We start from the raw sequence: 14,999 nt of genomic DNA on the forward strand, positions 1-14,999 counted from the left end.
GCCTCAAACCCAACTTCAAAGACTAAGGTCCCTGTGGTGGCACACTCCCTACTCCAGTTTTCTTGACAAAGTCGCAAAAAAAGCTTTAAGCAAATTCCTAGCAGCAAGGCAGAGGATTTTTTTTAGCTGACGGAGCAAATAAGACGGGATCATTCTCTTGGTCTGGCAGTTTCTATTGTACATAAAGCCAAGCATCTGTCGCTGCTGCAGTCTATGACAAAGCCACTGGCTTCCATTTCCGTAGATTTGGGTGATCTACCAACTGTCAAAGCCTTGCCAGGAATATCAGCTAAAAATACAAGATTGTAAAATATCTGCAAATGGGTCTGAGGCTAAAGACACACACTAGAAAGAAAAAGGGAAAAAGTTTCTTCTTTTGCAAACAAAGATGCAGTGTTTGGTGAATAAGAGATTCAACTTTGGCTTAACAAGGGTTGATTAGAGATGATTATCATCCTTTTATTCCCACCTAGGAGTACAAGTACCCAGGGAGGTGGTGAAAAACGTATATGTGGATATACAGTACCATGCAAAAGTCTCGACTTTTCTTTGGCTAGGAAAATGGGACACTGTGCAAATGAACAGATACTGACACTTCTTTTGTCCAGTTTCCTCAAATTTTTTAAGGACACTCTGCACACCATTGTGAGATATGTTACATTTTCAGCCAATATCTCTTTGGGAATCACCTTGCTGGTGCAAAAGTACTATTTTATCTCTGTCAAACTGTGGCATCTTTGACATCTTTCACAGATTGTTACTAGCAGCCTGTCACAAAAAACGCACAGAGGGTCTAAAGGCACATCTTATAATTGGGTATTTGCAAAGTTCTCTGTTATGCATAGTCACAAGAATAGTTAATCCCCTGAGTTAAGTTTCTTTTTTGTGCTTAAATGACTCATAGGTCTGTGTAAGTGGCTCAACAAACAAACAAAACATTCCTCTGAAAATGGTCAGTTACAAGAACTGGACTGAAAATGAGCAATAAAGGAGTCAACGTGCAAAAAAAGCTTCAGGAAGCCTAGAGAACTATTCCCCCAGAGCACTTTAAACATTACCACAAAGTCTGGCTCTGTGGAAGAAAACATCTGAAGTGAATGCAGTAGTATTTTAAACAGAGACTACTGTACATAAGTGAATAAAAGTTTTAAATAACCTTTTAAATAACTGCCTTCACTGTACTCTACAGTATATCTATGGAAACACATCTGTTACCTTGGGAATTCTCCTGCACCTCTCCTGACAGATTCCTTTAAACATCTGAAGTTTTGAAAGCTCTTTGCTGTAAAAGTAAGTCTCTGGATAATCCTCTGGATAAAACATTTGAACTTTATATAAGAGTTCAATGAGAATCAGTTCAGTTGTTTACAGATGTGTACTGGCTACTATTTAACATGAATCTAAATGTGATTGGTTAACTCTAAACAGAGGGTGTGCACACATGCTTAAATATTCTAGTTGTTTTGGAGTCAATCAGAGCTTTAGAGCCAATGGAAAATGTTGGGAATCACCAGATTATCCTGTCAGTTCTTCATCAGTTCTCTTCAGTGCAAATGGAATTACTTACTGCCTATCCTCATCGTCAGCACCAGTCATGATGCGGTATTACTCAGTGTATGCCTGCAAAGAAGCTGGAGTGCTTTCTCTCAGACAAGCATTATGGGGACATCTTGTGGCGTGAAAGAATATAGGTCAGAGACAGTGAGCGTGTCACTCTGTGTGGCATATGGACAAAACATCCTCTTCGACATGAGGCCCTCCTTTATGCCAGGTCTCTCGTGAAAAACCATGAAACCAAACTAGAAAGAAAAACATCGAAACAACTATAATGTGACACCGAGTCGCATTGCTCCATTACTCCGTATGACCATACTCTCCTTATAAACAGTCTTGTGTCACTACATTGTTACTTCTGTTACAAAAGCAGATCCTAACTGGGTGATTCAGCTGCTGAGGGGGAATATTAAACCAGAGTCACCATTAAAACCAGTCCCCGTCTTCACCGCGGCAGTAAATTCACGGCTACTATGTGCAGCGGGGAGGCTCTCCCTGTCAGGAGTAATGGCTGCTGTAAATCCACTCATACAAGAACGTAAAGTAGTGCATCCCCCTGCCAGGAGCTGGACGTATATATATATATATATATATATATATATATATATATATATATATATATATATATATATATATATATATATATATATATATATATATATGACTTTTCTGGTTCTTCTTTCTTTATGACACATAAAGTTGTTTTATAGGACACATTTTCCACTTAGCGTTTAAAGAAACGGGCGCCGATTTCAGCCTCCAGCATCGCAGCAGTTTAGCTGAATTTCACCTCGATGCAAATGAGCACAAAGGCCTTTTATTTGCATCAACATGCATGGCTTTGTTCAGCAAAACAAAACAAAAAAAGCGCAGTAGCAGCTTTAGTCCTGATTTTTTTGTTGCCCACACAGGCCTTCAGGCATAAACCACCGACCGCTACGTGTCTGCTGACAGAGTCTTGCCAACAACCTCAATAACAACACAGGATTTACAGTCTCTACATTGTAGTAAAAGCCCTGCGTTGCTTTTGTTCAATATATAATTTCTGCAATTTTACAAGGCCTGAGGACATTAAATCAAACATTGCTGTATCTTTTTGTGGCCAGAAATCCCCGGCAATACATTTCTCCTCGGTTGAAATGTTTATTGTCTGCAGCAACTTCTCTCTTTTTTTTTCCTCCTTTGGTGCTCTAATTGAAAGCATATTCTTTAATAAGCCTTCACTGCAGCCACAAAGACAACACTTCTTTAGAAAAAGCCCTGGGAAGAGATCTCAAAGTCAACACCGAGAGGATGAAAACACGCCTGGCAACTTTCTGTGAGAACATTTATTTTAGTTAATCCGGCCGCTGAGGAGATAATCCCTGCTCTCTTGACAGCCTGTCGCTGTTGTATGGATGGGATGAGGCGAGGTGTGCTGCCTTCTTTGTCCTGCAGGGGGCAACATGCTCCTGTTCTATTAAACAATGCAGCGCATAGAAAGAAAAAGGAGAAAGAAGCCAATGTCAAATGAAATAGGGGGTGTAATCTATAAAATAGCTCCTGCTGGATTTTTATACCACATATATCAGAAACAAGCCCAGATTTGGGCATCGGGGGGGGGGATTAAATTTGACCTCTGCCACAGAGAGATAAATAAAGAAATATATCCATCTGTATGTGACAGAATTTATCACCATCAACACGCAAAGCCTGAGAAATAAATGAAGAATCTGTTACACCGAGCGGCTTTGGAACATAAGATTTTATTAGCTGCACTCGAGCCCAAAATGAAGCCTCCCGCTTCGGTAATTGGACAACATTAGATGGTAATGGTATTCATCCGAGCTGAATTACTAGAATACTCTGAGCCCCCCCTCCATACCCTCTAAGATCCACTGAGGACTCTAAATTAATTAGAGGCCTCTGCCTCTCCTTGTTGTGCTGTGCTGCGACCTTATCAGGTTAAGTGCATGTGTGTGTGTCCCATCGTGTTGTAGGATGTCCATCTGCAACTGTATATACACTGTACTCGTTCAGGGTTAGGGGGTACAGGCCCAATAATCTCTTCATTACACAGGACATCCCCCCCCCCGCCTCGGTTGGAGCTCTTTGCCTAATCAAAGGGGCTGGGAGCGGCTCGGAGGCTCGCTGGCAAAGCAAACATCGGGGACACAAAGCACTGCGCAGGTTCTCCATTCATTAATAAAACATGCCACCGGGCTGTTTGTGTGCATCAGCGAGGCTGGATTCAAATGAAAGTGTAACACGAGGAGGATCGGGCCTCCTGGCCTGCCTGGCTGGCTCCCAGATACAAGTCGTAAAGATAAAAATTATAATTATGCTCTTGTTTGTTTAGAAACAGAAGAGAAAGCATCAAAGTGCAGAAGTGTGTGTTTTCCGATTACTTGTGACCAGAGATGGGCAGTAACGCGTTACTTATAACGCGTTACTGTAATCTGATTACTTTTTTCAAGTAACGAGTAAAGTAAGGGATTACTATTGCAAAAACGGTAATTAGATTACCCTTACTTTCCCGTAGGAACGCTGCGTTACTGCGTTACTAAAACCGTGATTTTTTTGCAAGAATGTCTCATGACAGTGACGTAAGCGAGTGCGCCGTTCGTGACAACAGCTGTGTGCAGATCAACAATGGATCATATATCGAGTGCGGGAGAGAGCATGAGCGTGCAGCGTTTAAAGCGTGGAAGTACTGACCTTACTTTGAGTTTGATTCCATAAAAAGTGACAAAAACATTAGCGTCTGTTGTGCGTGGGAAGAAAACTTCTTTTTACACCGAAAAACCCCCTAAACAAGCTCCGAGTGCGCAACGACGTAATGGGAAATTCACAGAGAAACTTGCGGATTCTTCAACTGACCGCTGCGGCACACCTGCACCAGAGCACCCCTCCGCCTACGCCACTCCTGCTATACAGGTGAAAATAGAGCAACAGGACCGCTAGTCTTTGATTTTATTTATTTTCTGCTGTGTTTTACTTGCATCTATTTGAAAGACTGAGTGTAAAAACAAAAAATATTTTATTTCATGTGCTGGAATGTGCAGAAAATAGGTTTAAATGTTAAACTAATTTCTTCAAGTCAGAGAATGGTGCATATAATTTAATTTTTGCTTGATGCATAAAGTTAAAAGCTTAAAACTGATAAAACAAGTTTTAAAAAGAGACTTTTCCATTTGATTACATTTTGTATGATGGATTATGCAGAAAAAGTAGAATTGGCCTGACAGATCTATCACTTTATCACCTATTCAGGTTGTAAATCGTGTTTTTAAAAAGTAACTAAGTAACTAAGTAATTAATTACTTTTGAAAATAAGTAATCAGTAAAGTAACGGGATTACTTTTTTGGGGAAGTAATCAGTAATTAGTTACTGATTACTTTTTTCAAGTAACTTGACCAACACTGCTTGTGACTAAAGTAAGCCCAAACAGTGTTTTATCCCCCCACCCCACCCCACACCAAAAGACTCCATCAATTCAATTATCATGGAGCGCCACTATTGGAGTGTACCACTGCTCTCTTAGACAGCCACGGGCACTGTGGCAAATAATACACACACCCCAGGAATATGCAAAATCATACGAGTGGCCCATTTATCATTGCCAAGGGAGCTCCCCCACCCCACCCACGCACACACACACACCCAGAATGGGACGGTGTGGAGATGCGATTTGGACCTGGCTGTCAGCGCTCGTCACCCGGTGAATGTGCTGAGTCCTGCGGGGGGACCCCATCGCGGCCCCGGCCCCTGCCCGTGGCTGATAAGGCCAATCTGCAGAGACAGCACCTGAGTCCCCCCCAGTTCCCAAACCTCCACGCTGTCACACATCCTCCAAACAGCTGTCAGAAACCCTCTATGAGGGTCCCCGAGCGCCCGAGCTCCACGTGGAGCCTCTCCTTTTTAAGCCCGTCAGAGAGCCCCTTTATCTGCTGGCAGCACGCTACGGAGCATGTCCACTCTGAAGGTGCTTTTTCTTTTTTACACACCAATAAATCACTGTCAGATAATCATCATACCTCGATCCACTTACAGCTAACTAATTAAACCCCGTGCTCAAAATTAATTAATATTGCCGACCCGGAGCCCTGCCAGTGTGCCTTATTTGCTTATTTGATTTGGCTAAATGTAATCCAGGTGAGCAGAAAAGCCACACATATGGTTATTTAAACAGTGTTAGTTATTACAGAAGTTTTATTTGGTGATAATATGCAAATGCTACACACTTATCTAGTAATCTTGGAAAAGTCCAGGAAAGTTTTTGTCTCATTCTTTGCGTTTATTTTAAATGTTGGTGCCTTTCAGGGACAAAATCTCGCTATCTTCCAGTATAACACAGTATTTTTCTAATGTAGTAAGTTTGTGACAGTAATTGCTGTTATGCTGCTTTCAGACTTCTTTGATACGGTTTTCTGGTGTCTGTTGCGGTTCAGCCAATCATTAGCTAGTCTGATGACTTAGCCTCAGGGGGCCTGTGTAGCCAGCAGATATCCAGGCCAAGGCTTCTTGTTTTATCTCCCCCCCTGCCTCCGGTCTTTGTTTACAAATACAGATGATTTTTTGTAACAAAGGGGTAGCCAACAGGAGCAAATCTAACTCTCCTTCAAACAAAAGCCTGCTCGTATGTGCCAGAACACTGAGAAAGAATAAATCTTGTTCATTTCCTGCAAAAGTTCGCATAATTATATATCTGATAGCTGTTAATAGACACTGTGTGTTAGCTGGTATTGTGAAGCGATTACCTGGTCTTTAGGGTGTTTGTAAAAATATTAAGAGAGTCAGAGTCATAACTTCAGGTGGATGCAGATGCCTGGGCTGCCACATTGATATTAGTTTCTTGTCCTTATTCCAGGTGACATTGTGATAAAATCAGTGTTTAAAGTCTAAAATGATCTCTATAGTTGAAGGATGTGACTTTAGTCTTTGGCTTGCTGACTTTCAATCCAGCAGGAGTTGCAGCATTTTCTAGAATACTAAGATGTTCTGTTTCAGGAGGGTCCAAAAGAGCAGTGTCATCTGTGAAATCTACTATTTAATCCTAAAGATACCACCCTCTGAGACCCAGTACAGTAGGAACCTTAAATTAAAAGGATATTGCCAACCATACAGCTGACATCAAAAATCATCATGCTGGTAAATCTTGTTTCTCCAACCAACCATCAGCGAATGCAAGTACTGAAGAATACAAAAGAAAAAAAATGGCAAAGGGTGTTTTAGATGCAGAGATTGGTTGGCAGCTACAAGGTTGCTCAGGAAAAATTTATATTCCCCAACTGGTTGGCAAGTGGTTGCTGGAGGTTGCTAACAGGCACTAATAGGTAAAACAAACTCCTTGCGATCGCTTTGGTCACTAGCATATTGATGCTGTTGCTAGCAGTTTGCAAGAGAGATAGCAACTTGTAAACACTCGCCAGCTACTCTCTAAGCTGTAGTGACACTTGAGAAAGGGGAACAACCTGTGGTCCATTTATTGAGCGTTTTTAAGTTTTTGGACTTTAGAGTTTTGTTTATTTTTAAGATCTATTTAATTTCTGGTTTGTTTAGTGTTTACATTTACCTTCATATATTCCTCTTTAGTGTAATTAGTGCTATTCCTAGTTCCCTGGTGCTTTGGAGTTTATTCCTCCCACAGTGTTCATTTCACCTTTGTCAAGTTTCCCTGCTAAGTTCATCCATGTGTCTGCATTTTCCCCATTTGGTTTTCCCACTTCCTGCTTTATTTTGAGAGTTAGTTCATTGTGCTTTGCTTTTAGTTTTGATTCCTTGTGTCATCTTTGCTGATTAATTCAGCAAAGAATTCAGTATTTATAGTCACCACCTCCTCGCTACAGGGTTTCCAGCATGTTTTCCTGTGTTTTGAACGGTTTTGTACTGCCCGCCATCAGCCAAAATAGACATCTTGCTTTTTTGTCAAACAAGCTTGCCTGCCTTTGGCCTGGCTGTAGCTCAGGAGGTAGAGCAGATCATCTATTAATCCAAAGGTTGGTGGTTTGATCCCTGACTGCTCCAGCCTGTATGCCTTGGGCAAGATACTAAACCCAGTTGCTCTTTGATGCATCCTGTGTAATATAAGAAATGCATTAAAAAGCACTGTATAAAAATTATTTACCATTAATGTTGGGTCCTCGCTCTTCACCACCCCTTGTCTGGAGTGCTGTTTTTCTTAGCAATTATGGGTTCGATATCTTGCCCAAGGATACTTCAGCATGTAGGTGAAAAGAGCAAGGGGATCAACCCACCGACCTCTCGACGAGTAGGTGGATTATTTAAGTCAGATATTTCCTGGAATATCTGACACCTCCTCTATCAGTCTACATTAAAGCCTACCCCAAGTCATGCTTTAGCTTAGAATCTTGATACCAGCTATAAAAGTGTGTAAATGTTTGTAAAAGTCCAACACAGACATACTGCAGAGCTATCCAGGGCTGCTTCCTCAGTGACTATGTTGAATTATTGAATGAAATCCTGAAGCTGAAGTAGCAACAAGATAGATTCGGGTGAAACGACCTGTTAAAAAAGGGGCATTCCCTCATCAGAGAACCGCAAATGTTACTTGATGTGGCATTACAAACTATGTCACACACTCTTGAAGATTGCAGCACACGCAAAATCCATTTTCATGTACAGAAATAGCTGATTCCTATCGTGGCTTGGAGGCTTATTTAACCATGCTGTGCTCTCACTTTATATTCACAAACGCAGCGCCTCCCCCATCGTCCTCCTCCTTTATCTTAACTTCATTTTCTACATGAAATGCTCCGGAGAAATCAGATTTTTAAATGAGCAAGTTGCACAATTAAGCCGAGGAGTTGAGGCAAATAAAAACAATTCCCTTTTATCACTTGCATGTATGCTTCGCTCAACCGTGAAAGAATCAAACGCCGCAATCAGCCCGAGCGCCTGTGGAAACGGCAGTGTGTGGGTATGCACAAGGCGAGGCTCGGATATCACAGAGCATCCACAAAACCCAAAGAAAAATAAAGCTAGTTGTTCTCAAATCCAGATCATTTATTTTCACATGTTGTTTAGACAGCCGTTTCCAGCGGTCATAATCTCACCTAACAGCTTTAAATGCCTTTTTAATGGCGAGCCCAGCCCCCCTCCGCCCCCTTAGCCCACAGAGCAGGCAGCGCCGCCTTTACAAGCCTACACGCAGACTTGTGTTCTCTGCCCCTGACAGGAAACCTCGGCATCCTGCCCCTGATGGACTTAGACTGCACTTCGGAGTGGCATCAAAAGAAAAGTGGGAGACAGAGAGCAGCTCTGCCCTGCCCTGCCTGGCACCTCACCGCACCACGCCTCTGGGATCAGGGCGTGAAGAATTCCAGGGAAAACCTACAGCAGCGACGAGGCCGCGAACAAACGGGAGCAAGCTTGCTGGAAAGAGGCCGAGGCTCTCGCAGTATAAACCCCGACCTGTGCTTTGTCAAACACCTAAAGGGAAACCTGCTGTTTTTCTAGCAGGAGTTTCAGCAGAGTGGGCCAAAAGCAGCACGTCCGAGCCTTGATGTGAAGTTTAAGAAGCAGTGAGAGGCGTAAGACAGGCGGATCATTTTCACTAATAACAAAACGCATCTTGTGTGGTCATATATGTGGTGAAATGCAGCGCAGGCCTAATTACTGATTGCCCTGCAAATTATTTAAAAAGGTTTCATGTGATTCTCCCAAACGATCCATAACAAGAGTTGTGCAGCTTCAAGCTGCCAGCAGTATGCGTGCTTCGCGGCGGGACGCCGAATTAAAGCACACACTCCTCAGTAAACTGTGCAGTTAGTGCTGTTTCATATGCGCAACCCGAGGCTTACGATCGTGGCGATGTTTCCTAGCGCCCTGCACGATCATAAAGATAACCTTCCCTTTCTTTTTCCTACACAATGCAGTCGTGATGGCGCTGCAAAAACACTGCCGCACACTCTCGCGGCATCTCTGATCGCCTTATGCGATCAGATCGAGGCAGCGATCAGAGGCTGCTAAAGAGAGGCATCAGATACAGAGGCGGGGTAGTGCCACTTCAAAAGTCTGCGCTGTTTTAATCTGACTCTATCGGTTCATCCCCTTGCAGGCGAAGATGTGGGGGATGTTGGGGAAGAAGGCGATGGGTTTTGGGGGTCTATGACTGGACGCAGGCTGGGGGTGGTTTGCAGTTTCCACTTCACTCTGGCAGCACTTTGACAATTATCTCCTTTACGCAGCAGCCTCTTTTTTCACTCCTATTGAAGAACCTCGCCTGAGCTCTGAAGCCTCCCAGGAATGCCAGAGAGAGAGTGGAAGGGGAATCCAATGGGGATAATCCCAATTTCAAATGGAGCTTAGTGATATCCCCCTCCTCCCTTTCTTCCTCCATACCCCCCCCCCTCCCTCGCCCTCCTCCTGTCTGGCACAGATAACTCATCCCTCTCTTAACACTGTGCATGCGCAGACAGTAACTCACGTCGCCCTCTAAAGTAATAATTAGCATGTCATCCAGTCGTGTCAGTTGGAGAGCCGGGCCTTCTGGGGAGGCTCGCGGCATGGCGAAAGATATATTTTGGTTGGGCTGCACTGAGGTCAGAGGAAGCTGGGTTACTGTTAGAGGAGGAGGTGTTGACACGCAAACGTGTGGACACTTTGGTGTGAGCACACGCAGGTAAAAGAAAGGAAAAAGTGGGGGGCAACTGCAACCAACTTCTGCTGGTGTGGTCCACATGAACTCTCCTACTTGTGCCCCAGAAAGCTGAATCTGTTCATCTGAATGATGTGTTTTCAATGGGGATGTCCAACACAACATCCAAATGGACTCCCTTTGACTTTCTCACTGGTATTCCTGGGAGGCTTCAGAGCTTTCCCACTGAAAACACAACATCCAGATGAACAGATTCCGCTTTCTGGGACTTCTTCACCTTGATGACTGAGCGTGCATCAACACATCTCCTGCTTATGGCTGGTATTTGGTTTGGTGGACCAGAATGTGGGTCTCCAAGAAAACTGTGTTCATGGCACAAAATGAATCAACCACAGGACAATGTGACCATCGGATTAGAAGTTTGTAGGAACTCAGAATGTAACTCAAACAACTGGTTGTTTTCTGGGTACATTCCTATATAAAAGCAAGGTTATCGAGCACCAATGTAATTTTGCAGATAAATCACCCTCTTGCAGCAGCTACGTGGCTGTTTGTGGAAGAATTTCTGTTTCATATCTGTGGCTCGGGTCTGAACGTAAGCAGATTTATCATTTTTGATAATTTATCACACTCGGTCACTGTATTATCACAAACAGATTGCATCTAATTGTCAATTTGACCCCATTCAACTGCAAACTGAGAGCAGACTGACTTTTTTATCACCTTCAAATCACTTTGAAGATCTCATCTGACTATGAGTGGTGATCTTACACAGTCTCACTCATTTTGGCCACACTGAGGTCTCCAGTTACTGTTTTGTTCCCTACTGTAACTGTAGCGTAGGATATCAGTGACCAAACAACTAAACAAGAGGCTTCAACACAGTAACCCACAAACTTCAAAGTGGCTACTTCAGTCTGTTACAGACATTCTGTGGTTGAAACAAAGATCTTTTGGGTTTGTACAAAATTTGATTTTAAAGGGAAATACCACCAATCACCAAGTGTCCATGGCCCTTTTATTCTTCAACAAACACTAACTTTTGGGCTGTTTAGTCTGTCAGATCTGGCCCAAATGTATCTTAAAAAGGACGGCTGTTTTGGACCACATCGCCCAAATATCATCACAAAAATATGATCACGCAAACTTGCAGGAAAAACTTCTTTCCCAGCAACTTTGAAAAGTCTCAGTTTCATTTGTTTTCTTTAATATTTCAATCCCAAAACTGACAACCCAAACACATACACAGTGAATGAATTTTTTGAATAGCTTAATATTGAGGTCTAACACCAAATCAGTTTCATCTACATATACATTTTCATTTCACAACACACTGGACACAACTTAAACAACTAGCCTATAAGGAACAGTGATGGTCAGGTTCATATTCCATTCATCAACAGTGTGTCAACCCATCAATGCTGAACCTTTTTCAAAATCAATAATGAACCTTCTTGTTTCACACACTGGGCCATGCTTGGGGGTGACAGTTTGGAGTCAACCAGAGGTCAGAAAGTAAGCGCTGGCTGACTCCAGCGTGATTTCCTCTGACATCTGCTGACATCAACAAGTCCTAGAGGTAAAGCCGGTCTTTGTCTGTGCTCTTTTAGTGTCTATATTTACGAGCCGAAGCACAAACTTAGCTACACATCTGGTACAGCCAATAAATTCAGTATCTACTGTGCTAAAATGCCCTTGAGCAACATGCCAAACCCCTGCCCATCTCCAAGGAGGGAGCTCTGCTCAGTATCTGACCCTGTGCTCTGACCTCTACAACTCTGAAGAGGTATGAAGAAAAAATAGAGCATTCCTCCTTTGGGGATCAATAATCACACGCAGCGGTGAGGAGATCTCGGAGCGTGTCGGCCCTTGTGTGCTGTAGCTTTAGGCCTGCTGCCACACAGAATCAGAGGCGTCACTGGGGTGCAGTGAAACAGCTGGGCCTGTGGTTAGAGCGTCTGCTCGGAGGCTGCAATCAGCTGAGCCCCGCTTCATCACCCGGTTCTTCTCGCTTCCTGACCTCGCTTACAAACACACACTCTATAAATGCATTCAGACACATTTGTGGAAACGCAGACACAAACATATATACGCTGCTTTGAGTGCATATGTATGCTAATGACCACCTCCAGAACTCATAAAAGAACGGCACATCAGCACTTTCTACCAGAGACACGATGCAGTGTACAGCATTCTATGGTCACAGAGCCTGGCAGTGCATTCAAGTACCTGTAGTTTGTGCAGAAAAGGTCAAATTTACGCAACGCACTGCTTTTTCCACAAACAGGCAACTGTCACATAACACAGTATTTTTGTACTTGCTTCTATTATTGCCTACACATGCATTTCTACAGGATTACTGCCTTCAAGAGCTTCTGATGAGGTGTCGAGACACTCAGCCAACACAACAGTTTTGGCAGAGCCTGACGGTTTCTGTGTGGGTATGTACGTGGAGTGAACATACTGTGGCTTTTCTGGCTTTGTGAAGATGATAGGGCCGAGCACTTCCACTGTACTTTACCATTGTTCCTTCGCTCTTGCTCCGTGCAACTTCCCTCTGCAGGCGAGCCACAGCCAGCTTTTCCCTAAACCAAAGAAACAGGAGATGGAGGGGAGAGAGAGAGAGGGGGGAAGGAAAATAAGAATGAGTCAGTGTGTGGTCAGTCAGTCAGCAGCTCAGTGTGCCAGGTGCTAACAAAGTGGCAAATCAAGAAGTACCCAAAAACATATTCATTCTCTACTAGTCCACTGATCCTGTAAGTGCTATGCATGTGGGACTCTAGTATGTCTTAGAAAATGCAAACCATTCTTGTCCCAGAGTGTTTGATAATGCAATTTTATGAGAGGCCACCTGCATGTCTCCATTATCCACAAGGTAGCTCTTTGGCCTTGGTGCCAGCACTACATTCGTGGTTTCCAGACAGCTGGAAAGAGTCCTCAAAAGATCACAACAGAAGATAGGGAAGAGGAGGATGTTGGGTTTCCAACCAGGATCCAATTAGTTCCGTTTTCTTTGGACCTTGAACATTAATTAAATTTTTCCCTCTCTTTTTATCCTCACTTCTTTCACTGGTTAGGTTTAGGTGCTAGATACCTCAATGCATGCTTAATCATCCAGGTAAGTAAATCCCATGAAGTTGATTTTGAAAGTCTTTAGACTGAAAAGGTTACTTGGATGAGTGACAAAACATTTGTCCAAATGAAACGCATAAATTAAATGCATAAATTAGCATTTAGCTTCTAGCTTTTAATACAACAGTCGCTTTAAAAAAGGCAGTGAAAGAAACCAGTGGCACAGCTTACATTATTTTGACTATGTGGAACGGACTTGCAATCTCATTGCCTTTGAAATTCTTGCATTTGTTAATATTGCAAGGAGACGCATCACAGAGTGACTCAGGTTGATTGCAATGCAACAGCAATCAATTTGAGTCAGACCAAAGTAGTTTGAGGCTGGTTGCCTCACACCAGGCGACCTGTGAAATCACCTTGAGATCAAAGCTGGTCACCCAGACGTTGAGGCTATTACAGGCTCAACCTCTGATCAGCTGGTTGTTGCAACTGGCTGCAACCAAACAAAAATCCAATGCAGTCACCAGGCAACCACTAATAATTTTCCAAGCATACCAAAGGTGTCCCTCAAGGATCAATCCCGGGACCACTTGGATTTTTTTTTACACGTCAAAACTTTTAGTCAAAATGTCACCAATTTAGTACATTCTGCTACAGTTAGCTATTAATAAACTAAGGGACACCCAGCATGGGTACTTGTCTTTTGCCCTGTCTCCCTCTCCTCATCCCCAACCAGTCAAGGCAGATGGCTAAGTCTTGTTTTGCCAGAGGTTTCTTCCTGTTAAAAATGAGTTTTTCCTCCCCAGTCTCTCCAGGTTCTTGTTTATAGGGGGATTCATAGTTGGGGTTTTCTCTGTATTATTGTGGAGTCTTTACCTTACAATGTAAAGCGCCTTGAGTCGACTTTTGTTGGATGAGAGATGAAACATCTTCAACATAAAGACGTCCAGCTGCCAGACAATCAATCCTGATATTCCTCCAATAGCATATCATGCCTCACAAACCTGAAACCACTTAGTCATCCTTTTATTTAGAGCGATTCTTGTTTTGTTTCCATCTTTCATCTTACTTTTATCTTACAAAAACATCAACCACTGTCTTCACACCTAAGACTCACTCCCTCTATTCGTGCCTAAAGGCTGTGATGAAAATGGAAAGAGAAGCCTCCCCTCAGGTGCAAAATCAAATTTATCATCATCAGAGGACACTCAAGCTCTCTACTGGGCAAATCAAATTCCTCGAGTTAGCTAATCATTTCTTGTTTACTAAGTGGTTGGTATCAGATATCCAAGATCAATATCAGCTCACTATACAAGAAACCAACACTTCTGCCCTCCATCTATCTCCAACTTCGGCAGAACCCACACACGCCTGCAAGCAAACCAGCAGACACACACATGGAAGAGGCGAGGTCGTCGGCGAACCACGCAAAACAGAGTTCGCGGTTCTATCCAGACAAAAATAGCTCAGAGGAAACAAAAAAAAGAAAAGAAAAAAAAGCTGGGCATCCTCGCGCCAGACCCTACAGCCTTACAGGCAGACACACACACACTCATAACAAACTCTTCCACACAAATACGCACAGAGCTGAACAAAGAAATTGACTGTGCACATCCAATCCATTTCCCACGTGAGGGCATTCCAGACTTTAATGGGATAAATCTTGGCACACTAGCACGGATAATAAAAAACCCTGTTTTAAAGCCCCTCCTGAGGCATCCACAACAACTGAAGCGGTGCTCCAGGACAAGCCAGACTGTGAATGTGTTTGCT

At 43.1% G+C, this 14,999-nt stretch overlaps 1 protein-coding gene across 9 annotated transcripts in view; it reads right to left on the reverse strand.

The window, feature by feature from the left end:
• LOC146361383 (nck-associated protein 5-like) overlaps positions 1 to 14,999 on the reverse strand; it is a 209,050-nt gene that overhangs the window by 103,368 nt on the left and 90,683 nt on the right. For 5 of the 9 annotated variants that reach the window (XM_084921445.1, XM_084921447.1, XM_084921449.1 and 2 more), the window contains one exon: positions 12,619 to 12,739. In XM_084921445.1, coding sequence (XP_084777571.1) covers positions 12,619 to 12,739 — 121 coding nt within the window. The remainder of the gene's footprint in view (positions 1 to 12,618; positions 12,740 to 14,999) is intronic. The other 4 variants (XM_084921446.1, XM_084921448.1, XM_084921450.1 and 1 more) reach the window with 1 other exon arrangement.

This window comes from Perissodus microlepis, chromosome 23 (genome assembly GCF_051167445.1).
Source record: "Perissodus microlepis isolate ML-2025 ecotype Zambia chromosome 23, ASM5116744v1, whole genome shotgun sequence".
NCBI classification, from domain to species: Eukaryota; Metazoa; Chordata; class Actinopteri; order Cichliformes; family Cichlidae; genus Perissodus; species Perissodus microlepis.